This window comes from Zootoca vivipara, chromosome 7, assembly GCF_965207765.1.
Source record: "Zootoca vivipara chromosome 7, rZooViv2.hap1.1, whole genome shotgun sequence".
NCBI classification, from domain to species: Eukaryota; Metazoa; Chordata; class Lepidosauria; order Squamata; family Lacertidae; genus Zootoca; species Zootoca vivipara.
The window spans coordinates 16,219,375-16,245,992 of record NC_142590.1 but is presented as its reverse complement, the minus strand read 5'-3'; the positions used below and the strand labels follow the sequence as shown (position 1 = coordinate 16,245,992).

Below are 26,618 nucleotides of genomic sequence, written 5' to 3'. Positions count from 1 at the left end.
TGAAAGCAAGTCCTACTGAATTCACTGGGACTTAATCCTGAGCAGACATGATTAGAATCACACTGCAAATCGCTGTGAAAATAGCATTCTAAAATCAGAGCAAAGCAAGAGATCTGCTCCCTACCCCCAACAACATGTAGGCAGGTAAGAACCAAAAAGTGAGATGGGAGGTGAGGTTTTCCTCCTGTCTATTCGGCTAGTCTAAGAAATCCTTGCCTACAATGAAATGTATAAAAGGTTGTGACAGCTAACCTGAGTTTGGTTCCAACTTGAAATCCAATTAGCCCATTCCAAAGTATAGGGCTTAATGTTGCCCCAGAGCAGTTCTGAGTGTGACAACAATCATACTGAGCCACCCAGTGCTGACTGGAATCGTGACAATAATACACCAATATTGTATTGATACTACATGAGTGTCTCTGGCAGATACTCAACTACGAGTATTTAGGAATGGGTTTCAAGATAGTTCAAACCAAATTAAGTCTCACTGGGTTGCATCTGTAGTTTGAAAGACTGTCAGTAGCCGAGATTTGGTACAGATGTAACATCAACTCCCCATGGTTTGTAAATCAGGAGTCAGCCTCAGAGATGAATTCTTCTACCTCTACCATCCCTAAAGAAAATTATCCCCCCTCTTCCTTTGTCAACAATAACCAAGGTTTAGAGTTACTTGCACACCAACACTAACCATGGTTCTTTTGTAAATCAGAATTTGAAGCTATGGTTTGAAGTACATTTTCAGACTATAGTTATGAGAAAACTTTGTTAGCTTTAACTATGTACAACTGCATGCTGGTTAATGCTGAACAGGTAAGGTGCAGAAATTTGCTGTGGAGAAAGGAGGAGGAGATTGTATATATTTCCCAAAGCTGGAACCTGATTTGCAAAATGGTGGTTTGAGGGAAGCCGGCGTTCTATCTTTACCAGATTACATTCACATACTCTTTTAGAGAGTTATTTTGCCAATGTCTAGGTACAGCATTTATTTATTCTGTTCTTACCACAAATGAAAACAGAAAGTGAAGCAGGGAAACTGGCTGTCTAAAGGAAATCGTTTAATGAAACTACCGTTTACTGTTAACAATATGCCTTGAGATTATGTCTAATGTTATAAAGGTTTCTGGAAACCCAATGAACCCTTGAAAAGGAATGATGTGGCAGTTTAAAAAATCTTATATATTGAAGATCAATTTCTTCTGTGTTTTGACAAAAGCATTTCAAACATCCTATACTAAACATTGCTAAAAAGTAATGCTAATTATGTGGCTGGTGATACCTTAAAAAAAACCATTACTGAAATATAAATGCCTTTTTTTAAAAAAAGGAATAGATCCAACTATTGTTTTGTGGCTTAACAATGATTTTACTCAGACTACAACTTTGTAATTATAGCTAAATCTTCTTTAAGCTTCATGTTTATTTCTGAGACATCATTATGTTGAAGACCCAAACAGATATTATATTCATGGGAACAAACAAGGTCAGCTACATACAATCTTGTTTTAAAATCTGATTGGCAACTGAATTACGCTAGACTAAAAGTATTTGATTCAAGGTGAATTTTTTTAGTCAAATTAAACACAATGTTTAATGTCCAAACACTTTTGTTGAACTAACTTACATATAAGCATAATGGTTTGATAATGGGAAATTACAGAAGAATTATATGATTGCATGAGAATTATATCTAGATCCTTTATCATGGATCATATTATGTATCTTTTTAATAATACTTATGAATATTAAAATGGTATAGTCAGCTTTCTAGGCGGTTTTCTGCATCTGTTCCACAACTAAATATATTAGGGAGTTTCGGGGAAAAGATATTTAAAAACTCTAAAAGCATTTTAGCAAAGTGTATGCATATCTTTAATACCGCTCATGATACCTGGAATAAGATTGGCTCTTTTGCTCTGGCCAAACATTTAAATCGAATTGGTTTTTAAAAAACAACACAAACTTTATGTTATGAAAGTGTCTTTAAAAATACATTAAAACAATTATTCTTTTGCAGTTTTAAAATGGATATAAGGTTCCCTGCCCCCAATCTCTTGTCTTTTTAAACATATTGGACATGACGTTGCCACAGTTAAATCATTTTTTAAGAAATCAAGTTGATTTATCCTCATGCTCAAAATCTCTTCAACTGGAATAATTCAGATTGAAACACATTTAACTCTGGCTATATTCTGATATTTCATAATACAGTACTTCTGAGAACAGAAAAAGTTGTACGCAAACATATTGGCGAATTTGGCAGAACAGATGCTAAATTTTAATGAAATCTAAGCTACCTGTCCACAGCATATTAAGGTCTGTTCCCATGTAATCATTTTCCCTTAAAAAGAGCTTTACACCTAGCAGAAGAAATACAAGCCCTTTTTGACATGCCCCCCCCTCATGCCCCCACCGTTGCATTCTTTTCCATCCACAAACAATTTCCGTTGGGAAAAGTGCCACGTAATATTGACAGTGACAACAAATTGTACAGCCTGGTGAACATCTGTTTCCGACTCCCTCACTGATACTGCAGGTTGGCTACTTAGGAGTGAGTTCGTCTTCCCAAGCTGTCCAGCCACAAAGGAACTGGAAACTGCTGGTACGGAATGGACAGGCTTTATTATTGGAACACAGGAAAACTTTATTACCCTGCTGGGATGGTCTGTATCTTTTTTTTTTAATAGATTGGAAGCTAGGTTTTTGTTTGAAACAATATTCCAATGTGTAAATGTGTGCTAATAGAAGAGAATAAACACATCCTTCTCCAATGTGTCCTTCAAATACATAACAAGCTTGGATACAAACTTATGCAGCATAAACATCATTTTGTATTAGGCTGTCAATGACAAAAACTGTTAGAAAATCTATTCCTTCTAAGTGTGTGGGGAGGGGGGGGGCTTCAATTGGTCAGGAAGGAGAGAAAGGAATTTGGCATATATATACTCAGAGGCTTTTTACAAGTGGGTCCTGCAACTAAATGATTTGGTGTGGAATGCTGCTGTTCATGACTGCTAGCATCTCCACTCCATCCCTCCTCTGAAGTTTTCCTTCTTTTGCTCCAACAGTCAATCAGCAAATGAGCATGCTCAAACCTCACTGAACTGTTTTTAGGAGTCCTTCCTCCCTTAGGCTCCCCTCCCCGCTCCACCCCACCCCACCCCCAGATCATTTGTACTTCCGCAAACCTTGCAGGAGGGAGACCCCTTTGGCCACCAATACCTTCCTCTTGAGAGTAGTTTATATAGCCCTTTTGGCTATATAAACTACTTGCAGGTGGCTGGACTAAATGACCCTTGTGGTTCCTTCCAACTCTACCGTTCTATGATTCTATGGCACTCACAGCCTGGACATCAGAAACAGAGGGCATGTTTACATCACACCTGTTTCTTTAAAGAAGAAGGATGACAGCAGATGGTGCTAAATGGGACGGCGAGGTGGTTAAAGGACCAAGAGCAACAATACCTGGAAGAGATTTTTCTCTATTTTACACCACTGACTTTGAACACTCAGATGTGCAACATAAATGCTCACTGTCACTATAAATATAGAGTCGCCCGTACAAGCCTGCAGCCCAAACTGATCACAGCCAGCAACAGAATGAAGATAGATGTTCCCATCGCGTCCAGCGACACCCCAGTAGGCTGATATTTCCTCTGTTTAGCAAACAGGCCTGTTAAGGAATTTCCTTGGCAAACAGACAACATGGAAACATCCTTCATCCCCACAGAACACATGAGCCAGCAAAAACCATTTCCTATGCTATGGCAACAATATCTGCGTAAGGTTAAACAAGACATTTCATACCATCCCTTAACTCAGGCCACCGTATCTATTTCTGGACCTCTTCTTTTGTTCAACCTTTGCTAATAATAGTGACCTAGCTTAGGTGGTATTTATAGTCGTTAAAGACTTGTGGCTTGACTTTTCAGAACACTTTATTCATGTATATTTCCTGTGTTTATTGTTACCCTAGTTGGTTTTGTTGGTTTTTTTTTAAAAAAAAATCATTAAGCGAACTTCATCCAAGATTTTTATTTAGCAACACATTTTCAAAGAAACTTTTCCTTCACCAAATGAGCGAGCCAGATTTAGTTGGAAGCAGATCACTTCTCTCCTAGGTAGCTTGACTCTCTGTGTGTTTATTTAGAAGTAAGCCTCACTGTGTTCCGTGGGACTTGCTCCTTGACACAGAAGCATAGGATTGCTGCCTTCATGTCAATGAAGAAAGCTTTTAGTATCATTCCAGTTGCTAGGAGCAACATTGAAAGGAGCAACACTGCAGTAAATAAAAGTTTTGCTAAAAGCATGTCTGTCCATCTGGCCAAACATTTTTTCCTACTAAATTTACCCACTCAACCTGTTGTTTCCTTGACACAAATGCTATATTATTCTGCTTTTATTATTCTGGGATAGGGAAATCTGTATCTCTCTCTCACACACCTCAGCACCTCTGGATGTTACTGGACTACAATAGCAGCCAGGATGGGTAATAGCTTTGCTGTCTTAATGGTACAATCCTAGTGTTTATTACACTGTGGCAAGAAAAGGGAATAAAATGTGGTCATAGCAATAATGACACCAGAACCATGTTGTGACAAGGAATGTGAGGGGATTACAGATGACCACCCACCACAGTGGGATGAAACAGACTACCCATGCAGCAGATTTTGGGATACCATTAAAGGGCAACAAAATGCTGATTATTTTGGATATTAAGATACATTTAGCATCATGGAATGCCAATATGGACGTTGCCTCAAGACACCCAAGTGTCTTGGCCTGCTTCTGGAGGCAACATACTGGATTGTACTTCTAACCACTTGCTAAGTTAGTCGCACATAATATTCTACCAAGAGGTGGGAGGGATTTTGTTGCTCCTCTGCTTCCCCTTCACCCTGGTAGGTTGACAACTTGGTGCCAGAAAGCATCTCTCGGTGGCACTGATTTGGCCTCAGTGATGGAGCAGGCAGAAGGTCCCCGTTTCAGCTAGATGGACCAATGGCCTGACTTGGCACAAGACAGCTTTCTGTGCTCCTACATCCCATTTTCTGAGAGGACTGTGGATTGCCTGGCAGCTGTGGGTACACTGCCTTGAAGGAAGGTGGATGTAAAATGAATAAATTTGCTACAGCAGTACCTATTCCCCATCTGCTTTTGCTTTCTGGCCAAACTTGAATTAGAAGCTCCTAGCCACCTAATACAAGAAATCAAGATAAGCACCTTTTTGACTTACACTGTAAGGTGCTATGCACACAGGCTTCATCGTTTGTTAGCTGCTCTTCAGCTACAGCTTCCAGAGCATCTTCCACACAAAACAGAAAAATGCAATAAAACCATGTACAAAGAGATCACAGCAGGCTGTAAAAACCCAGCATTCAAAACAAAACCATTTTAAAGTTCTAAAAGGCCTGGACAAATCTCTCACCTGGCACCACAAACAAAAATAATTGTATAAATGAATACATTCATGGTGACAACTCTATATATGGGATTGGATCCAGACTTACAGTGCAATTCTAAGTAGTAAGTCCTCCCGAGTTCAGTGGGGCTTACACTGTGATAAATGGGGTTAGGATTAAAAGGTAAAGGACCCCTGGACAGTTAAGTCCAGTCAAAGATGACTATGGGGTGGCGCTCATCTTGCTTCAGGCCAAGGGAGCTGGTGTTTGTCCACAGACAGCTTTCTGGGTCATGTGGTCAGCATGACTAAACCACTTCTGGCACAATAGAACACCATGACGGAAACCAGAGTGCATGGTAATGCCGTTTGAACTTCCCACCACAGCGGTACCTATTTACGTACTTGCACTGGTATGCTTTTGAACTGCTAGGTTGGCAGAAGCCGGGACAGAGCAACGGGAGGTCACCCCATCACGTGGATTCGAACCACTGACCTTCTGATCAGCAAGCCCAAGAGGCTCGGTTTAGACCACAGCGCCACCCACTCCCCATACTTAGTCATACTTAGAGTGGACCCACCAAAAGCAATGAGACTTCTATTATTATTATTATTATTATTATTATTATTATTATTATTATTAGCCACTTCCCAACATTCTGTTATTTTGTCAACTCTTGTATGCATAAGAAATAGGCATCAGGGCCTGTTTAATAACTGCAGTGCAATTATGATGTATGTCAGACATGGAGAACTTTTGGCTCTCCAGATGCTGCTGAATTAGAGCTCCTATCATCCCTGGCCACTAGCCATGCTTGCTCTGGGACTGATGTACAGTTTACTTTCAGTGCTCCAAAAGCATTATATAAAACATTACAACTGCTCCCTTTTTTTGGAGCCTGGTGGCATTTTTCAGCAAGACAGCTTTGGCTCAGGGACTCCTAATTTTGCTTCAGTACAATATACACATAACATTCACATTCTTTTATGAATTCCTTTATAACCTTTGAAAGACCATGCCTTCCATATAATAAAGCAGTGTATTTTTAGGCACAAATACTTAATAACAAGAGTTCTGTAGATCAGATCAGTTGAGCAAGGGGTTGAACTAGATGAGCTCTAAGGTCCCTCCCAACTAAAATGCTGTGATTTTATGAAAGCTCTGTAGAGACCAGCCTTCGTTTTCTAACAGTGTCCAGCCAAATGCTCCTGTGAAAGCTTACAAGGGTGGTGTGGAAGGGAACAGTCACACCCTCTTGTCCCTTGCATCTGTTAGCCAGCAGTAGATTCCCCCTAGACATGGAGATTCTGAGGAGCAGGTCTAAACTAATTAACATCACACATCCACATTGCTATGTGTTTTAATGCCCACTAATATTTTATTGCTTTATTTATGGTATAACTCACTCTACAACCACAATGTTGCCACAGTAGGGAGAGGCAAGAAATAAGGGTGTAATCCTGCAGTATGTTTCTTGCACAAGCCTCTTTGAAACGATGGAGGGCTATAAGACAGTCCGGTATGGACTGTGCCCAGAACAATTTTCTGGTTTCTCACTCAAGATTTGTTATATGTTTCTCAAGTCCTCTGGCATAGAGCATGAGATAGAATGACGACCAGAAGTGTATGCTACAACTTGATGCCGATTGTTGCATTGTTTGCACTAAATAAACTGCACGCTATGAGTTCCCGAGGAAAACAGAATTGGGCACAACACATCCAACATCTGCACGCTCATGAAAATATGCAAGTTAAACATTTACCAGAATATTCACAGAACCATGTGTGTTTAAGGCTTGCTGAAATCATGGGAATTCCCCCAATAAAACTTTTGAAACCAAACAAGGAGTGATCACATTCTCTGAGTGTGTGATCTTATGGAGTGGAAATGGCACCTTGAATGCCATTTGCAGCAGGCTTGGGAAAAAAAGGGCACCACCCAATGCACACACAAATAGCCCATTGAGGACTGAGCATAATCAGTGTGTGTGGAATGCTTAGTGTTTGCTGGAGGACGTAGCATGAAAAAAAGGGGGATGGAATGGAGTAATGTAAAAAGGGCATATCTGACTGGCTGGCATCTTGAATAAGACCTCTCTACTCTCGGGTGGCGCTGTGGGTTAAACCACTGAGCCTTGGGCTTGCCAATCAGAAGGTCGGTGGTTCAAATCCCCACGACGGGGTGAGCTCACGTTGCTTGGTCCCAGCTCCTGCCAACCTAGCTGTTCAAAAACACGTCAAAGTGCAAGTAGATAAATAGGTACCTCTACAGCGGGAAGGTAAACGCCGTTTCTGTGTGCTGCTCTGGTTCGCCAGAAGCAGCTTAGTCATGCTGGCCACATGACCTGGAAGCTGTACGCCGGCTCCATTGGCCAGTAAAGCAAGATGAGCACCGCAACCCCAGAGTCGGTCATGACTGGACCTAATGGTCAGGGGTCCCTTTACCTTTACTCTGTAAATATTTGTTACATATGTCCCTTATTTGCTTATAAAGAGTTTTCTTCCCCATAACTACTCTAAGCAGCAAACAGGATTCACAGGCAATCGACTGATTAGGACCAAGGCCAGCTTGGCTGCAGCACTGCCTTAGGAATGCCTCTAAAATGTGCAGCCCTCCATATTGTTGCTTCATTTTCTCATTGGCCTCCCATGTGGTAGCAGTAGCAGAATGGACTAGTCTTGGTGCAGTATGGGAAAAGCCTTTTCTATACAAGGGGAAATTCTACGACAGCAATTCCAGAGGGACGCTCAATTTCTTTCCCTTAACCACAGAGGCCTTATCAATAACCACAGTACTGTATAGGTTGAAGGAACAACATTTCCCCCAGCGGCAGCGGCATATTCAGGAAGGGACAGTATGGTGTGAAGTGGTAGAAATGAATCCCTGTGTCTTTTCTTTACCATCTCAAGAGCAAAGCACAAAAGAATCCCTTCATGCAAACGAGTTGCCCATGGATGAGCTTCCTCATTTTGTGATGGTAAGGAAAACTGTGGAGAGTAAGGGGAAACAGAAAAAGCATATATAGACTATAAAGAGAGGGGGTGGAACTGAAAGAGCAAAGGTGAATGGCTGGCCTACACGTGATGCAGAACGTGCAGACCGAGGTGGCATCACTCTGGATTGAATCAGCTGAAGTTGTAAGTGGAAGGATCATGGGCCTTAAACTGAGTGAGTGAGTAAGAAAATAAACAAACCTCTTTATGCAGAGTAAACTAGTATATCAGAGGGCAAAGATAGAGACATCTTCCTTGGCATGCTAATTCATGCAAGCAAGGAACATTGGGGGGGGGCATTTTGTATGTGGTTCTACCTGGACAGAGATAGCTTTGCATCAGTTATCCATGCTCTGGCAACATCCAGGTTAGACTAGAGTTCTTGAAGAACTGCCTGTTTTCACATGTGCATATGTGCTTTAAGATATCAAAGTACCGTCTGCAGTTGCCTGCTGTCTAAGAGGACCTTCTCAGCAGTGGCACCCCAATTGTGGAATGCTCTCCCTGCTGTCTTCTTCTCCCTTCGGTGCCAGGATAGCCCTTTCTAGCTCCCCAGCCTCTTGCACATGATTTCAGTCCTTCTGGTTATTTTTACCTGTCTATTAAGACAATGTCTTTTAGTTTAGATTTGCACTATACAGTATATGTCTTAATAGCTTTTCATCTACTTTGGTATCTGAAGAAGTGTGCATGTACACGAAAGCTCGTACCAAAATAAAAACTTAGTTGGTCTTTAAGGTGCTACTGAAGGAATTTTTTAATTTGGAAATAATGTGTCACTAAACACAAAAAAACAACCCATGCCCTTTTAAAATGGGTTGGAGGTGGTTATTGGATTGTTGTTTTCATTTTTATAATGTACTTTGTGGTTTTATATTCTGATTTTATATTGTGAACTACAATGAGACCTGCTGGTATAGGGCGGTATATAAATTCAATAGTTAATCATTAATATTAATAATTCTGCATCTGTGTAGAACAGCTCTCAGGAGCAGGAATGCTGTGCAAACCAACAAGAAAACTACATATCGGCAATAAGCAACGACTGCAATATAAATGCGAACTCGTGAGATCAGCCAAGGCCTGGCTGCAACAATCCTGCTGTTCGTTCCCATCCTCCCCCTTGAAATGTGACATACTCCTCAGTAACACTTGGGAATGGAAGACTTTTAGAATCAGAACGAGTCCCCTGCTCCTAGCCCTTTTCCCTAGGGCAGGTTGTGCTATATGTGAACAATATTTGGCAGAAACATTTTCCAACTTCCACTGAAAGTCTCTCAGAAAGAACATTCCACAACCTCCCAGGACACCTGCTTCCACAGGAGAGTGATTGTTGTTTATTGTTGTTTTCTAATGCTCAAAAGAAAGCTGCTTTCCTAGCGTTTAAGCTCCATTGTTCCTAGTCCTATCGTCAGTGAATTGCAAAAATGCCCCCCAACCCCCTTTCTGGCCTCCTTCAAAACTGCCATCAACACATCTCACATTATTCCTTTCTTTCTAGGGTTCTGCATTGATTCCACTCCTCCTAAGCCAACTGCTGACCACTTCATTAGCTGACCATTTCAGTTCTGTCAGTGACTTCTTATTCTTACTCTTTTTGCTTATCTATGGGCAGGAACTTGAGTAGACCTTTTTCTCTGACACTCTTAAAGATTATAGGAATGTAACTCTGAGGGCCTTTACACACTAGCAGTTTGTGTGTGTGTGTGTGTGTGTGTGTGTGTGTGTGTGTGTGTGTGTGTGTGTTGCACAGTAAATGCACATTTGATACTTGCAAAGCGCAGGGTACTCCCCAGTCCTGAAAACATTGCATTCTGGAGTGCTCAAAAGCACAAAATGTCTTCCTCAGATAGCACACCTATTGTTATTTTGATATCTACAAGTTGTTGGAGTATTTTGCTGAGAGGCTCCTGGAAACTGTGCCAACCAGAATAATATTCATTTTATCAGAACTGTACAGAGCCACAGAAGTTGAGGCATTTTGGTTCTCTTTGCAACATGTTTATATATCCTGCCCTACCCAGGAGTTACTGGGCCCAGTGACTCCCCCATACTTGTTCCATCTGGTCTTATGAATGATTGGCATTAGCTCAAGTGACTGGTTTATGCTTTTCTTTCAGCAAGCTGTGCTGTCTGTGACCAAACTTGAAGCCATTCATAGCTCACAACAAACCCTGAGATTCGTAGATACCTTTCTCTCAGTCCTGCTTCTGCTAAGATACCTTACCAGTGGTCTGACTTTTCCCTATTTCTCTAATATCAGTAGCCCTCTCCCCACAAAACCCCCCATTATCTCGTTTCTGAGGAACATGCAAATATGCCAAAGGCCTGCAAAGGAAGAACATCTTCTATCTTCCACAGCAAACATTCTCCTCCACTCCCACAAGTGTCGTACTAGACAGCTGTAGACTCTGTAAGAAGCCCCCCTTGGACAGACACTCCAGCTCACCAGAATCTTGTTGATCTGGAAATCTGCAGAATAGAGATCTGACTTTTTTTATACCTTATGCTGGGAGGATAACAGATGAGCAGAACAGCTCCACGCTCACAGCTTATACAGTGCCATTTGACCAAAGAGTAGTGAGTGAATGTAAGTCATGCCAAGCAAAACGGCAAACCATATTTATATTTCATTGTAATGCAATAGAAAACAAGTGTGAAGCGTACCTTGAGTTCTCTGAAGAAGATGCTACTCCTGGCCCACTCGACAATCGAGAAGAGGGTTTGGTCAGCCATTTTGCACATAAGCCCAAAGGTATTGAGCTTTTCGTGTTTGCTTCGGTTGGCTTGCTCCTGCTGCAAGTATGCCATGATCTTTGCCTGGACCCCTGGCTCATCTGGCTCACACTTCAAGAGTTCCAGTATCAGGTGAGGAATACTTGCTGGCGAGCTTGTCTGATGATAACCATCCATGTAAGAGTAGCCCATTATCGACTCAGGAGAGCTAGTGTAAGGATCGGGGTACTCAGACTTGATAGCACGGCTCGGAAAGTGACTGTAGGTCTGGTAGCCTTGCAGGCTGCCATGCGGCGGCATTGTCATGCTAATGGGAGAGGTTACAAAGGGGCTTCGGTCATAGTCTGTGGGAGGCAAGGCTGTATGGTTCAGAGGTAGGCCCTTGGAGGCAGAATGGATATTCTGGATCGCAGAGGATATTGTTAGGTCAGTGGGCATTGCTTGAATCACCTGAGTCATGGCTTCCAACTTGAGTCCATTTGCTCGGATGAGAGCTTTCTTCTGCTGCTTCAGTGCCCTGTCCCTCTTGTACATTGGTCCAAACTTGTTTCGACCCCCACGCATCCGGTCAGCTCTCACGGCTGTTGAAAGGGGAGGTGAAAAAATGACGGGCGTTAAATTATGACTGTGAAGCAAATGACAGTATTCAAATTAATTTAGCAATACAGTATGGATCTTTTTAGACTATAAATGCCTTGGGGGAAGAGGACCGTCCCCTCAAAGGACCATATTTGTCACCGGAAGTACAGGTTGTCTCCTTGGCACATGGAGCATCTTCTACCAGCTTCTGCTGTAGCACCAGCTGTGAACTTACCTGAACGGAAGTATTCAGGTCTCAGTGATCCGTGTAACCTCCAGGTTAGACCAGTGCAGTGCTTTGTACATGGGGTTGCTTTTGAAGGCAGTTCAGAAACTGCAATCAGTCCAAATTACAGTGGTGAAGCTGTTAACTCTGACCGGGTGTTATGATCACATTATACCTGTGATCCACCAACTACACTGGCTTTCAGATTGTTTGTGGGTTCAATTCAAAAGTGCTGTGTTTGTTTGTTTGTTTGTTTGTTTTACTTTCCAAGCCCTTCACAGCTTGGCTCTGACATCTAAAAAGCTGTTTGTTTCCACATACTAATATTTTCAACAGAGGCTCTTCTTCAGGTTTCTCCACCTATCTTAATAACATTTTTGGTTCAGGTTGAAACCTTTTTGTTATCCAAAGCTTACTAATCCTCTGTACATTAGTGTTGGGTTGATTTAGTCTGCTGATTGCTTTAATGCTGCTGTTTTATTCTGTGGTGTTTTAATGTTTTCCTTTCAATTTGCTTTACTATAATTCTAACTTTTGGTAAGCCGCCCTAGGAATCTGTAATTTTTTTAAAAAATCTCCGTCAGCCCATAGAGAGGATGCAATTTTGAGGCTCTTAACTAAATTCTCAAAGCCTTTGGGTTCCATGCTGTTTGAAATGTTTGTGGGGTGGGTGAGCGAATAACAGCTATAATAGTGTTAACAGTATTTTGTTTGGGTTTAGCCATTCTAAGAACACTTTTGAGTCTCCCTGCACCCCTAGCTTCTGGAGATGCTTCTCCAAATAGGCTATACAGTATATAGGCAGGTGTCACCCACCCCAGAGATGAGCTGATTCTGCAACTGCTGAGGCCATTCAGCTTGTAAGAGAATTTGGATGGGGAAGAAGTCAAGGAAACCCACTCCAACAGTTGCCTTAGGGAACATAGCAGTGGTCTCTGCCACAGCATATTTTGAAAGCGGCAGCGAGAGGGTCTCACCATCCCTGCCCTTCCCAATGGCAATTAGATAGCAAGAAAGGCCTCTGACAGCTTGGTGACATGCTGAGATGGCTGGAGGTTACGTTCCTAAGCTTTTATCTTAAGGATTAGTGGTCCATTAAAAATGTATTAGAAGTCCTAGGTACACAGAGGACTATACATTATCATAAAGGCGTTAACAATTAATGATTTCAGCCTAAACTGTAATTTATGAACTAGAATTTAAGTCCATGTATCACAATCAAGGAAACATGTATATAAATGTCACGGGCATTTACAGTTGTGAGGGCATGCATTTCTTCTTCCCGTTCTGCAGGTAACAAAAGGGAAGTTGGATTATGATACAAGAGCAGAAGGGTGGCAAGGTAATTTAAAAATAATAATAATAATAATAATAAAGCATCAACTGTTTCTGACTGCAGGCAACTAAAACTGCATACCTGATTTGGAAGGTTTATTAACTGGCTGCAGTGGTATACCATTTTTATACAAATTGTTCCAATGTGTGCGACATGAAACACCATTGGCCAGTTTCTGATTGCTGTACTTTTGTAAGATCAGAAGCACTGATCCTGCCCGGAAACAAGACTCTCCCTGTGTATGCATGTGTGTGTTTTCAGGGGTACCACAGGTAAGCTGCACAGTGCCAACTGGACTATGTAGCAATATGATAGGCATATATGTAAAGGGAAGATTTGATGGGGAACTGACATCCAAGTCTATGCACAACATTTTGGGTGAGGTATTCCCTCATAGCACTGTTATGGGAGGGGAATATTTTAAGAGAAAATTAGCAGTGTGGTGCTTAATCCTGCCCCTGACATCTGATTCTCCTTTGCAAATCCATTAAATACTTCTCTCTCCAGCTGAGCTGAGAAATAGGATTCAAGCCTACCTAGGGGGGGGGGGGGGTTGCGAGGAAAGGAGGTGGATGGCTTGGGCATCCTTTCTTCCTGTCCACGTATTGCTCCTCTATTAATGTCATATCTTGCAAAATGCAGATTCTGAGCATGTATTTGGCAAGATTACTTCTATTACCTCTACTACCCTGTTTCTCCGAAAATAAGACATAGCCATAAAATAAGCCAAAGCAGGATTTTTAAGCATTCAAGGAATATAAGCCATACCCCGAAAATAAGCCATAGTGATAGGCAGTTTAACCTTGTAGGTTAAACTGTACCAGACTTAATAATAATAAAAAAGACATCCCTTGAAAATAAGCCATAGTGGGGGTTTCTTTGAGGAAAAATAAATATAAGATGGTGTCTTATTTTCGGAGAAACACAGTATGTTATATTCTGTGGACCATAGACTGGACTGCTGCAGCCCCCTAGATTGCAACAAATGTAGGCTCAACTGCCTGTTACGCAGAAGTATTCTGAAACAAGTGGTTTGTGGACTACACTTTGTAAGCAGTACGTTGGGACATATTGTAGATCTGTGTGCACGAAAATAAGGCTGTCTACTAATTGAAGGAAGTTTGCTTATTACTTGTGTTTAAGTGAGTAACTGATGAATTGTTCCATCAATTATCTTTAAATCAAATGCCATATTGTGAAAGCACCAAAGGCGCCTTTCTGTGGTATTGAAGGAAGTGTAGGGTACCATACTGTTCAGCTATCAAAAGGTACCCCTTAGTATCAGCATGACAAATATTTCACATTCATGCTGGAACCTAAATAGCTTCAGAAATAAACAAGTCTGCCTCAACTGTCAGACCCACTGATTAAAATTAGTCACCGCAAATTAATAAACTCTTAGGTTACTGTCAGTTAAAGTTTAGAAGTATTAAAATGCAGTAATTATGCCTAGTCCATTTTTAAAACCTTGGCAAAATCATGTACAGTAAAATCTCATGCAAGTTCCATTCTCCACGCTAACAGTGCAATCATGTACATGTCTACTCAGAAGTAAATTCCACTGAGTTTAATCATTCTTTTTCCCAGGTAGGATTGTAGGCTAAGGATGTCCAGGATTCCACCGTTAAAAAGCTGTGAAATGGAACACTGAATACATTCTACATTCAGAATCAACCTTGAAATCAGCCGCAAATAAAATAAAATTCTATCCATCATATATCTAAATTATAACACATAGGGCCAGAGTTTTCTGCCATTTTGAATCCCATTTCTTGATATTTGAAGCACTGCAACCCTAATAAAAATTTCATATAGCATTTGCTTCAAATTAGCAATCACTATCACCTGAGACATAACCAAGTAGATCATCATAAAATCATAATAAAATATGGCAAAAGTGTTAGCATCTCAATATCCATTGTTAAACTCATTACTGAATTTCATTTTGGGGCCAAACTATATACCTTATAGCTATCACAACTTTGAGTCAGCAACATCCATAGCCACGTAAATAAAGAAGAACCCAAAATCTCTGTTTAAGCTAACATTTGGTTCTGAAGTAAAATGAATTTTCCAGACATTTGAATGGTAATTTGCTATGAGTAAAAGAATGCAGCATGATGCAATTCTTATCTTGCATTTGTGACTTGTTAAAATAGATATGAACTCAAACTAACTAGTAATTTAGAAAGGGGAAGAGACAGCTGTCTTTCCTAATGTTGAATACTATAATTTCAGTGAACTATTAAAATATACTAGGAAAACTATACTAGGAAAACCTTAAATCCAATCCAATATATTTTATACTTCCTCATATTTATTGACTTCTATTGGAAAGCAAAGTAAAACAAAAGTAGGGTCCCTTTCTATTGAATGCTAGTCATACTTTCAATGATTATTTAGTTAATGATTTGCTCAGTTGCACAACCTGTCCATGCAAGGAATTCCATTGATAACTAAGAATGACCAATTGTGCATGAGAAAAATTGCCAGTATACAAGACCTCTAATGCTGTGTTTTTAAAACTCTCATATATGGCTAGAAATCTTGCTGTAGGAACTGTTAAACTCTCCCTAAATAATCTATGATATCTACTCTTATTTAATTCTGTTTGCTTAAACGAATGAATTTTATTTGTTCTTGTATTTACTGTTAGCTTGAATACTCAACAGTCTTATGCTGTAACTGTAAAGTTATATGTACTTATGAGTTGCCATTTCTAATGCACACATTTAAACCACCCTCCCAGCACAATAGCTACTGTACATATGCTATAGGGGAGTCCTTTAAAAACAAAAGTTGCATGCAGGGAGCCACGAGAAACAATAGTTTTGATCAGCCATGAATCTTGGAATAGTCCAGAGTGACAGAAATTCAGCAACTCTAAATATGCTGCAGAGCAGTTACATATTATGTGTTTTACAAATATGCAGAAACAACTATTTGCCTTACCTTCCAACTTCATCCCAACACTTAGACATTTTTGAAACCGACAGTAAGGGCAACGCTTCCTTTGAGTTTTGTCAATCTGGCAGCTTTGATTTTCTATGCATGTGTACCTTTTATTGTTCTGGACTGTTCGTTTAAAGAACCCCTGTAAAACAGATACAAAATGTTCACCTGTTTTGCATGGACAGGCGGGGTGCTGGGGTCTATGCCATATTTCAAAAACCTCCACCAAACTCACTTCTCTACCGTCATTATGCCAATTGAGCACTTATGAAGCAGCAGGCTTGATTCCATATTTCTTCATGTAGTCTCTTATAGGAAACCCACTTAGGCCACAGACAGAAGTTTTCTGGGGCTAGTCTGCATTAGTATTGATTTATAACAGGCTTCAGTGAGCCTTCCTTACTGCATCCCTAGCAATCCTCTACAGTTTGCCGAAAAAGTCTTTATAATTTTATGGTATGAATTAAAATTATGTTTGAATTCGTATTTTTGAGTGATTTGATGCAGAATTTTAAAAAGTCTGTTCACCCAGTACAAGAGAGAGGAGTTGTCTGCACCCATCTCTTCCACAAAGCTTTGGGCTTAACCCCTCATCTCTCAGCTTCCACTGAGGCAATAACATTCCACTGAGGCAAAACCTAACTACTTGCAAAATACATTTTCTCCTATCCATTATCTTCACTGATGCCTTCCTTGTCCCCCCTGGTTTGTTATTCTTGCCCACTTCTCCCTCTGTTTTCAAGCTGTATAAATTTAGAGCATAAGCTTACTGGGGCAGAGACCTTCTGTTGGGACTATATAAACTACAACGGCTACTAATAAGGGGGGGAAAGTCATGTGCTATACTATAATTAAGTATTCTAATAATTAGGATCATTTGCAGTAATATGAAAAAACAGCATATTGAGCATTTAAGCTGCAACCCTATGCACACTTTCTTGAGGAGTGTGGTTGCAATCTGTGGGACTTCCTTCTCAGCAGACATGCATAGGGCTGTACCGTTAATCCCTGAGGTTAGTGGGGCATTTCTTCATGTTATAGTCCCAAAATTACGTGTCTATCAGCGAGCAAAATTACTGTAAGCTATATTGCTTTGTACAGGGATACAGGGAACTAAACAAGTCTTAAATTCCATTTTACTAGAACATTTCACTCTCAAAATATGATTCTTTTACCACCGCCTTTTACAGCTGTCCAGTTATTTATTTCAGATCAAATAAATTGATTGACTTTAATAGCTGGCTTCATGGGAGCAGCCTATAATTCTGAATCCTATGTACATATTATGTATTAAAATGAAATACACATGCAAAAATATTCATCATGATATATGAGGTTTTAAAAAAATCATTTAATTGATTTCCACTTGATTTACGTCCAAATGAATACTGATATAAAATATTGTGTGTGTGTGTGTGTGTGTGTGTGTGTGTGTGCAAGCATAAAAAGTATGACAACAGAAATTTACATTTTCATCCTGAAAGATGAAAAACTTGAAACTGTTGCCTTCAATACTGCAGCCCTGAAATTTATCAAGAACAAGATACAGGAACAATAATACTCAATGTATATAAATCAACTAAAATCAATATTGAGGACAGCTGGGAGCGAAAGCTCCTCTACAACTACATCACTTCACGACAACCAAATATTTAAAGGCAGTAAATATAGCCACAGTGTATACAGAACACCCTATTGAGTTCTTCTTACTGTTGACTAAAAAAGGGAGATATTTCCTGCTCTTCACAAAACTTCTTCCAAAAAGAAACTTTACCTATATTCACAATATTCTGCCATCCCCATCAAAAGAAACAGAAATAGCAATTACCAAGCCTTTTCTTGATAAAGTTATCAATCTCCTTCCCTTCCCATAAAAAAGGAAAAAATGTACGAAACCTTGCAGCTTTCACAGGTAAGGAGTCCATAGTGATACCCAGAGACTTTATCTCCACACACTGGACACAGTTCTTCAAGATCTTCATCATATGAGTAATTCACCATTTTAAATTGAGACACTGGAAAATAAATAAAGAGAATAACATGCCATGAGAATGTTTGCAAATATCCCCTTCACCTCAACTTAATCCATTATTACGGTACTTTTGGGACTGGGAAACAATTCCTGGACATTCATCCCCTTTACACAGCCAAAGTCAGAAAGTTTTCTATAAAGAAATTAATAAAAAAATCAACAGCAACACCAAACATTTTAATTAGTGACCAATAACTTTTCTTCCCATATTTCATTTAGGAGAATTAAGTCTGCCAAGCCATTCACAGCCAGCATTTTTGACAGTACTTTGCTCAGTTTACCTTTCCCAGTCCAACAACCTCACCCCCAAAATCATTTGACTTCAAGCTGGATCCTAGGCATGTTTACTTGCAAGTAAGTCCCATTAAGCCCAAAGCAGCTCACTTCCAAGTTCACTGGGCAGTAGCCTTAGGCTTTCTTCAACTTACTATTAGGAGATTCCCTGCCCCCACCCCAAATAAAAATAAGAAAATTTGCATTTCATCTGAAAAACGTAACAATCAAAAGTCCCCATGTTTTTAATAAGAAGCTTTTGTTTCATTCCCCGAAGTTCTGTGTTGCAGCAGCCAACTTTTTAATATTTACCTAACCTCCAATTCAGCTGTACAGTATAAAGCCAATTAATCCGAGTTGAAAATCAATTTCTTAAACAGTACCAAAAATGAAAAATGGGAGCTATAAAATCTTATTCCGCTACAACTTGTCTAAATCCGTTCCTCGGACCAAAAGTTCTTCTATGCCTAATTCGACCTGAGCAAGGCAAACTCCTCCAGCTTTGGAAAGGGTCCGATCCCGCTGCGTGCCGAGTTGTTAGCTTCCAAACTCTTGCAAAGGCTGTCAACTAAAGCAAGGAATAAAGTTCTTCAACAGGCATGCCCCCCCACTCCTTCGAATCTTCTTGCTCGGTGGCCAAGAGAAAGACTTCCGAGGAAATACTCTTTGCTCCGATCCTAAGAGTTAGCCCAAAGAGGAAAGCCCAGCGCGTTGGGGCGAGAGACTCACCAAGTGAGCCAGTTTCCTGCAAAGGGGTGGAGAGAAAGGTCGAGTGTCCCACCGGCTCAGGAGGGTGGGGGGGAGATGCCCGCAACACGAACAGGAAGATCTGCCGGTCTCCTGAGTCTTTATCCTTCGACCCCCCACAAAGCACTCCCTGGGTATTTTGAAGGAAAATCTTTGCCTGTGGGAGCAGAAACCCCAAATAAAAGGCTGGGGCCGGGTGATGCTGTGGGTGGGAGGCTACAGGGGCTGGGACGTCGCGAAGGTGGGTGGGGAGGTGGGAAAGCGATGGACTTACCCCAAACCACCCCCCAAAAAAGAGCTCAGTCAGCAGATCGTCTAAACGGAAACCCCGATCCCCTCTGTTGACGCCGCTGTGCGCGCTCCGCTCTCTCCTTGGCGCAGCAACTGGAGGCGGATCAGAGTCCCAGGAAGGTGTTTGAATAAATGATAGATGCGCGGACGGGAGACGGAAGCAGGGGTGAATGGAAGGAAGATTCAAAGAGGGTTGATCTTATTATTATTATTAGATGATCGAGTCAAGCCGAGCGATTCAAGCCGTTCCTTACAACTTTTCGCAATGTACGCGGGCATGAACTGGGTCTAGCAACGGAGTGGCGAGCGTGGCTCACGGGAACGCGCGGGGCCTTTGGAGAAGCAGACTTCTCCAGCAGGGAAAAGCTTGGTCAGAGAAGAAGCGAAGCACCCCCGGTTCCCTCTCCACCGCAATGCCAGCCTCTTCGGGGATCAGAAGGTGGGAAGTGAAATTAACAAGGCGAGGAGAGAGAGAACAAGGGAGGAGGGGGAGAGCGAGCTCAGGAGCGCTCCCGGCGACTTCAGGACCTGCGGCCTGAGGGAAAGCGGGGCCGCTGGCTGCCTCCGGCTGCCTGTTTCAGAAAGAAAAGGGACACATACACAAACTTGGAAGCTCCCCACTCCTCCGCATTCCGCATTACCGGAAGGTAATGTCCTTAAAATAAAAGACAGCTTTGTTTTGCTTTGTTGGTTTTTGTTTTACTTAATTCTGGGACTGGATTGGGGTCTTTCTAAAGAGGTGACTGACAGCCCCTCCTTTACAGACGCACACCTCTCCTAGCCCCACACTTTTTGCAGTTGAGTTTCTGCGCGTTCTAAAAACACTTAGAAAGTGTTGCCCGGCTCCAATATTGTGCATTCATTGAGAAGAGGGGGAAAATGACTTAAAGCAGTTTTCTAACTTCTGAACTTTCGGCATCTCTTTGCTGTGCTCTGCACACACGCATACAACCCCCCCCCCCTTCACATAATGCTGCAGCTACATCGCTTTGGTGGTGAAATGCGATGGAGAGATGCAGGCCTTAGGCTGCTGTAACTAAAGAGGGTCCTACTTGGAAATGAAAAATAAACAAGGCCTCGAGGGGTTTGCTTCCTTGACCTGTCCTGTGTAGCAGCTCCGGAGTGAGGCACACTCATGTCTGGCAACTTCCTAGCTCAGAAGCAAGTCCCACTGCATAAGTGGGGGGGGGGGGGTAAACAGGGCAGAGAGTTTCAGGGTTCATTTCCCATCCTACCCCGTTTGCGCTTCTCACACCTCAAAGTTATGTTTTTCCTGGGACTCCCGTCGCTTCGTCCCTCCTGCCAGCGTCAACTCTTGGAACGACCCAGGTCCCATTTAAGCCGAAACAAATGGATTCCCCCCCCCACCCCGAAATCTATGGGAATCGAGTTTGTAGAGGCGACGGAGATCCCTACTGGCATCACCCAGCTCGGAAACGCGTTTCGCCGACTGCCAGGCGCGCGAACAGGCTTTCCCAACTAATGCAATTACAGTACTGTACAGTACTTGGTAAAGTAATTCCAGATAACATGATGTGCTTAGGAGCCGCAAGCCTGTGTCTGTGGGGTTTGACAACCGCCAGCTTGGAACAACGTTAACTTGGAGGACCTGGTTTTAAAAGAACCCAACTCCCTGTAAGTCAAAGCAGTGCACTTAAGATCGCAGCCTGGGGCTTCCCGTCCTCAAGCATGTTCAGCTGGAAGGAAATTCCATGGAAAACAATTGACTGGTCAGTCTGCAATCCTAGATACTAGAGAAGAAGCCCACCCCCACCCCCGTCCTGCGAAGTCAATGGGAATAATTTCTGACTAGGCATGGAGAGGGTTGCAGTGTCAACAGTGCAATCCTGACCATGTTTACTCGGAAGCAGATGCTCCTATGGAGTTCAATCCCCCCCAATGCTTAGGATTTCAGACTTCTCAACCCCTAAATTGTTACTCTTCTCCTAGACATCTTCTGGGAGGCTTGTGTAAGTTGCTAAAGTGGTTCTCCAAACCGATCTGGTGAAGTCCCTACTAGGATATATTTGTGGCAGTAATTTTTATTCCGTTTGTGGAACCAGTGCACCCACCCACCCACCCTTGAGCCCTCCAAGTGCATGGAGAATAGGCATCTGCACTGGGACAAGCCTGTACTAGTTCCCCAGAGACCCTTCCCCATCTTCTCTCCACTTTCCCCTCCCCCACTTGACTGAAGAGTATGCTAGATATAGATCAGCTGTTAAATCTTATTGGGAAAACCTAGGAGACCTCTACACCCAATTACCCCCCCCAATAACCTCTCCTGCTTCCCTGGTCCCTCTTTTATCTCCCCAGCTCTGAAGACACCCACACTGGCAACTCTACTCGCACACACCCCCATCCCCGCTTCCAGACCCAGCCGACCCTCTCAGAAACTTGAGGAAGCCCTCTTGCCTTCCGAGAAGCGCCAAGCGCTCAAAAACTCTGTTGAGCCCCAGGCGCTGAATTGCAGCCCGGAAGGATGCTGAACCAAACGGTTCCCGCGCGCTCTTCCTCGGTAGGTCTGTGCTTCCAATCTGGCACCACTACGCGCCAACAACGTGGAAAGGAAACATTGTTTTTAGCCCGGTAGCAGACACGGTCCGAAGTCACCAGGACTGACGGGTCGGGGGGACAAGAAGAGACCCTCGGATCGGTCGCCCCATTGCAGACGGGCACTCCGGTTCCTGCTGCTGGCAGTTTGCTAGGAAGGAAAGCCCCTCAGGAAACAAGGCTCTAGAGATAGGAAACAGCTCTCCGCTGCAATCCTGCCCCGCTCTCTCCGGGAATCGCAGCCCACTGGGATCTATAGGAGCTGGAATGAGATGAGCAGGCTAGAATAAATGAGCTCCCTTCTGACCACCAGGGTGACCTTGTCAGTTTCAAGTTCAGTCTCGAATCCGCAGGTTCCCTTGTCCAGAGTTGTACACGTCTCCTCTGATCCTGGGCAGGGGCGGCGAGGGTGGCGGTCTCTACTACCTTGCTTCCCCATTGAAAGGTCTCCCAGCCCTCTTAACTGGCTGCCTCACTGAAAGGCTGTATGTACGATGCTGCCGCCTCCTGATTCTGTCATAGTGCGGCTCACCCTCTGCTACAGAAAAGTGTATGTGTGTACTCGTGTGTAAAAAAAACTTCCCATAGTTGTCCCCCAAACCTGTCTGGATACTCTCCCTAAGCACACGTGTTTCACTTTTTTACTTGCAAAGCAAAAGGACTTATTCCCAAGTTTAAGGACCTCACTTTTTGCTGCTGGTGTCCAAGAAAGGCACAAGCGTCCCGTGATTTCCGGGTAGAGGTTTACAAATTTCCGCCTGCCGTCCAGTCTCTCTTCCCCCACCCTGGCCCCAGGGCAACAACATAAACCATAGGCTACCAAAACCGACCGTTTTGGTAGTCTTCTGCGTTTGGCGAAAACAAGCTTTTGGACCCAAAACTATGCTGGGAAAGTGGGGTGGGGGGAGGAGGTCAGAGAAAGAAAGAACGCTTCCGCGCGGATTGTGCCCGACGAGGATTCCCGTGTTACTTGAAAGCTAGCACCCCAACAAAAGTTGATCCCGTCCTTTTCCATCAGAAACTATTTAAACGCCCTCCGCTTTAAATGTCCCACCTCTTACTCTGCAACTTTCAAATTCGCGGCGGGACCCTCGCTCGCCACCCGGTGCCGTGCTCAGTTACTCGCGAGCAGGGCGCTGCAAATGAGCGAGACTTGCTTCCGAGTAAAACGCGCGTGCGCTCGGGCAACCCGCTCGCCACCAGCTGCCCTACCAATTCTCATCGGGGTCTTCCCGGTGCCCTCTTGCTCCTTCCAAAGAGGAGCCGGGCAGCGTTTACTTGGGAGTAAGTGCCCAGGTTCCCAGGTCCGACCCGACTCTCCGAACGTTTTCCTCCCGAGGAAAAAAAAATGCGCTCACCCTCGCCGGCGAAGCACGCGCGGGAGCATCACAACCCGGCCGCGAGTGGACTTTGGAGTCCACCCCGCTTGGGAACCAACGCGCTCCAAAAACCGCCAAGCCTTGAAGTTGCCGGAGGGGAGGAGACTGCAGGGAGCCCTCCCGGCACGGAGGGGGAGAGGAGGCGCTCGGTTTGGTTTCGGACCGCCGGCTTCTTTGCTCGCCCGCTTTCCTGCCGGGGCAGCGCACCCACCCGTTCGCTCGCCTCTCGGCGCGCCCAGCACCCGGTGCTTACCTTGCATGTTTTCCGGCGTCTGCCCACGCTCCCCATTCGCCCGGGCGAGTCCCAGGGCTTCCGTCTCCACTTTGGGCAGCATGACAAAGCGGCAGCCGCGAGCCGGTCAGGGCGGCGCTGCCTGCGCGTCCGTGGCACAGCGGCACCGGGACGCAGCGACAGCACCGGAGCGCGGAGAGGAGACGGCTGCTGCTGCTGCTCTCAGCTGCGCTCCTCCCCCCCTGCTAACTGCCGGACGCCGAGCCGGGTGGGCTGGAGCCTGCACGCACTGCGAGCGCCCCGATCCCCGGCTCGGGAATGAGGCGCGAGCGCTGCCTCGCTCGGGGTCGGGCTTGGGACGGGGGGAGGGAGGGAGGGAAGGCGAGGGGGCGGGAAGGTCAACCTGCCCAGCGGAGCCCCCCCCACGCTCGCCCGGTCCACCTCTTCCCCCCAAAAAAACCCTCCTCTCCGCGCGTTGGGGGAGAGTCGCCAACTTCCAAGTCTCCCTACTCCGGATTCACATAGATTCCGAGGAGCCGCCCAACTCCACTTTGTACCGAGGAAAGAGGCTCTTCCCAGCGGAGGAAAGGGAAGGGGGGGGAGGGCTGGCGTGTGAATGTGAGCGTTTGGGTGTAACGGGGGGGGGGAGGAAACCGGGGGCAGACTCTGCTGGTTCAGCCAATGAGGAAGAAGCCCAGACAATTCTTCCGACCCCCTCTCCCACTCCTCTTTTGCATCCTCCTCCTCCTATTCCACCACCACCCGGGTAAGGTTGACATTCATGCTCCTTCCTGCGGTGGGGGGGGGGAGGGATTAGGGCCTGACACATTTGATCACTGTGATTCCGAGTTGCTCTTTTCCATTGTAAGAAAGAAATGTCCCGGAGGCTGCAATTCCGATTCCCTGGTTCTTCCCGGGGGCTGTCAGAGGTGCAGATAACTCATCTGTTTGGCTAAATGTTCTTGCTCCGGCTTTGCGATCTTCAGAGGCAGCTATGGTGGTGCTCACTTCGGAACTGACTTCCGAGTAAACAGGCACAGGCGGCCGTGCGCCAGGCACTTCTGGGGAAGGAGATGCCCTGGTGCCAGGACCAGAGGAGACCTTGGCCCGGCTGGGGCGCGCGGGGAATCAGGATCCTCCTTGCTGTGTAACCCAACTCCAAGGGACCGGGTGGGAAAGAGGAAGCAAGAGGAGGCGCTTAGGACAGAAACGGATTGTGCCGTGATTGAAAGGCTTTTACCCCGGGGTAAATGCCACGAGATACAGGCGCTTATGGCAGCGTGTTTGTAGTTGTTCTTGATCTTGCCTGCTTCATTCTGTACGAAACCTCAAGACTTTGCGCTCTGTCTCTCTCTAGTCTAGACAGACCCAGAGTTCTCTCTCTCTCTCTCTCCCTCGGCGCGCCCCGCTTATGAGTTGCAACTCTTTTGCGCGTGGCAGCTCGAGATCCCAGAGGGCGCCGTCACGGTTATGTCCCCTGAGATGCTGCAAAATAATCTTAAAGGTTTTGCAAATAGATTCCCCTCTTCTTCCCCCACTGGCATGCTTACGTTTCCCTGAATTAGACCGGGGAGATGGGTCCTTGCCATTTCCACTTACTGCCGCCCTGTCACAAACATTAAGACGAACGTTTAACAAAACAATAAATGAATAGGGCACTCCGGGCAAAATGAAGCACGTTTAGTTCCCGCGAAAGAGATCTTAAGCACGTGCTTATTAAGGCTTCCATCCGTGGGAGTTAAGCGTGCTTAAGTTGAGGTGGATCGGGCGGGCGCCTCACGCCTTCCTAAAAAAAACAACCCTGAGGCGAACTCGGAACTGAGCCATGCCAAGGCTTGATTTATGCATCTCTTCGAATCCTCCAAGTCACCAGCGAACACGATGCGCCTGTTTTAAGTGACATGTTTCCCAGCCGGGTTTGTGAGCGCGTTAACTGCGCTTTCATTTTGGTGAGCAGAATTCTCTACTGTCTCAGCCCGTTTTAGGGGGGATGTTGCGCCCCGATCAGCATCTGTTAGGACTGGCAATGGCTATTGTTTTCTCAACTGTATTAATCAAGATTTCACCTGCTGTTTCCTGCTCGGTGACAAGCTGGAGAAACAACAGCTCAGAACTAACATACTGGGAAACGGGCAGGAAGACCTCGTTGCACCTCAGTTAGAAACGCAAACCCATTTCCAGGGCTGTAAAAATGAATGTTTTCTATACTTCTCTTAACAACAACAACCACCACCATCACCACCACAACAACAAAAGTAATCGGTTCTAGCGTTTAGGTTTAATTAAAAGTTCTACGGATTTTATGAAACACATTAAAAATTCCGCTGATTTTGGGAAACGCTTAATCAGGTGATGGTGAAGGAGCGTCCCGAAGAAACAGGACCGCACTCTTTATTTGGGTGCTATTGGTTCTCCAGTTTTCTTGCACCATCACCTAATTAAAACCTCGACATCCTGATCTTCAAGTTTTATTTAAGCGGCATTAAGACCTTTTGCTTTTAATGGCGTGGACTTCATTTCTCTCTGCCGGCCCGCAAGCTAGGCCGGATCACCCAGTCGCTCCGACCTGCCTGTGGCTCCACGCAGCGAATTAAAAGAGCCAATCAGTGAAAGCCCCCATCAGCGTTTCTTGCAAAGGTTTTCATCTGCACTCCCTACCGTACCATCTCTGCTTTCAGCAAGCCCCCTCTCAAGCTGCACAGAAATGCCCCCAAAGGAACGGCGAATCATCTTCCTAGACTCCAGGACCCAAGAGGGTCTCTCCCTTAGGCTTCCTCACTCTTAACTGTTTAGGCTTGGAAATATCTTACGACATTAATAACTTTATCCTCTATATGTGACACAGGCAGCGATGCCGTTCACAGTTTGGAAATCTGGCTATTTCTTTAA

General features: G+C 44.2%; 1 protein-coding gene across 4 annotated transcripts in view; it reads right to left on the bottom strand.

Annotated features, from left to right (window-relative positions):
• Positions 1 to 26,618, bottom strand: part of NR5A2 (nuclear receptor subfamily 5 group A member 2) — a 114,818-nt gene that overhangs the window by 74,234 nt on the left and 13,966 nt on the right. Inside the window, exons 1-4 of one of the 4 annotated variants that reach the window (XM_035124042.3) lie at positions 23,751 to 24,330; positions 18,119 to 18,237; positions 16,223 to 16,364; positions 11,061 to 11,710 (exon numbers count right to left, since the gene is read on the bottom strand). In XM_035124042.3, the coding sequence (XP_034979933.2) occupies positions 11,061 to 11,710; positions 16,223 to 16,364; positions 18,119 to 18,237; positions 23,751 to 23,832 (993 nt within the window). In that variant the 5' untranslated portion in view covers positions 23,833 to 24,330. Of the gene's footprint in view, positions 1 to 11,060; positions 11,711 to 16,222; positions 16,365 to 18,118; positions 18,238 to 23,330; positions 24,331 to 26,618 lie in introns of those variants that run through there. The other 3 variants (XM_035124047.3, XM_035124044.3, XM_035124043.3) reach the window with 3 other exon arrangements.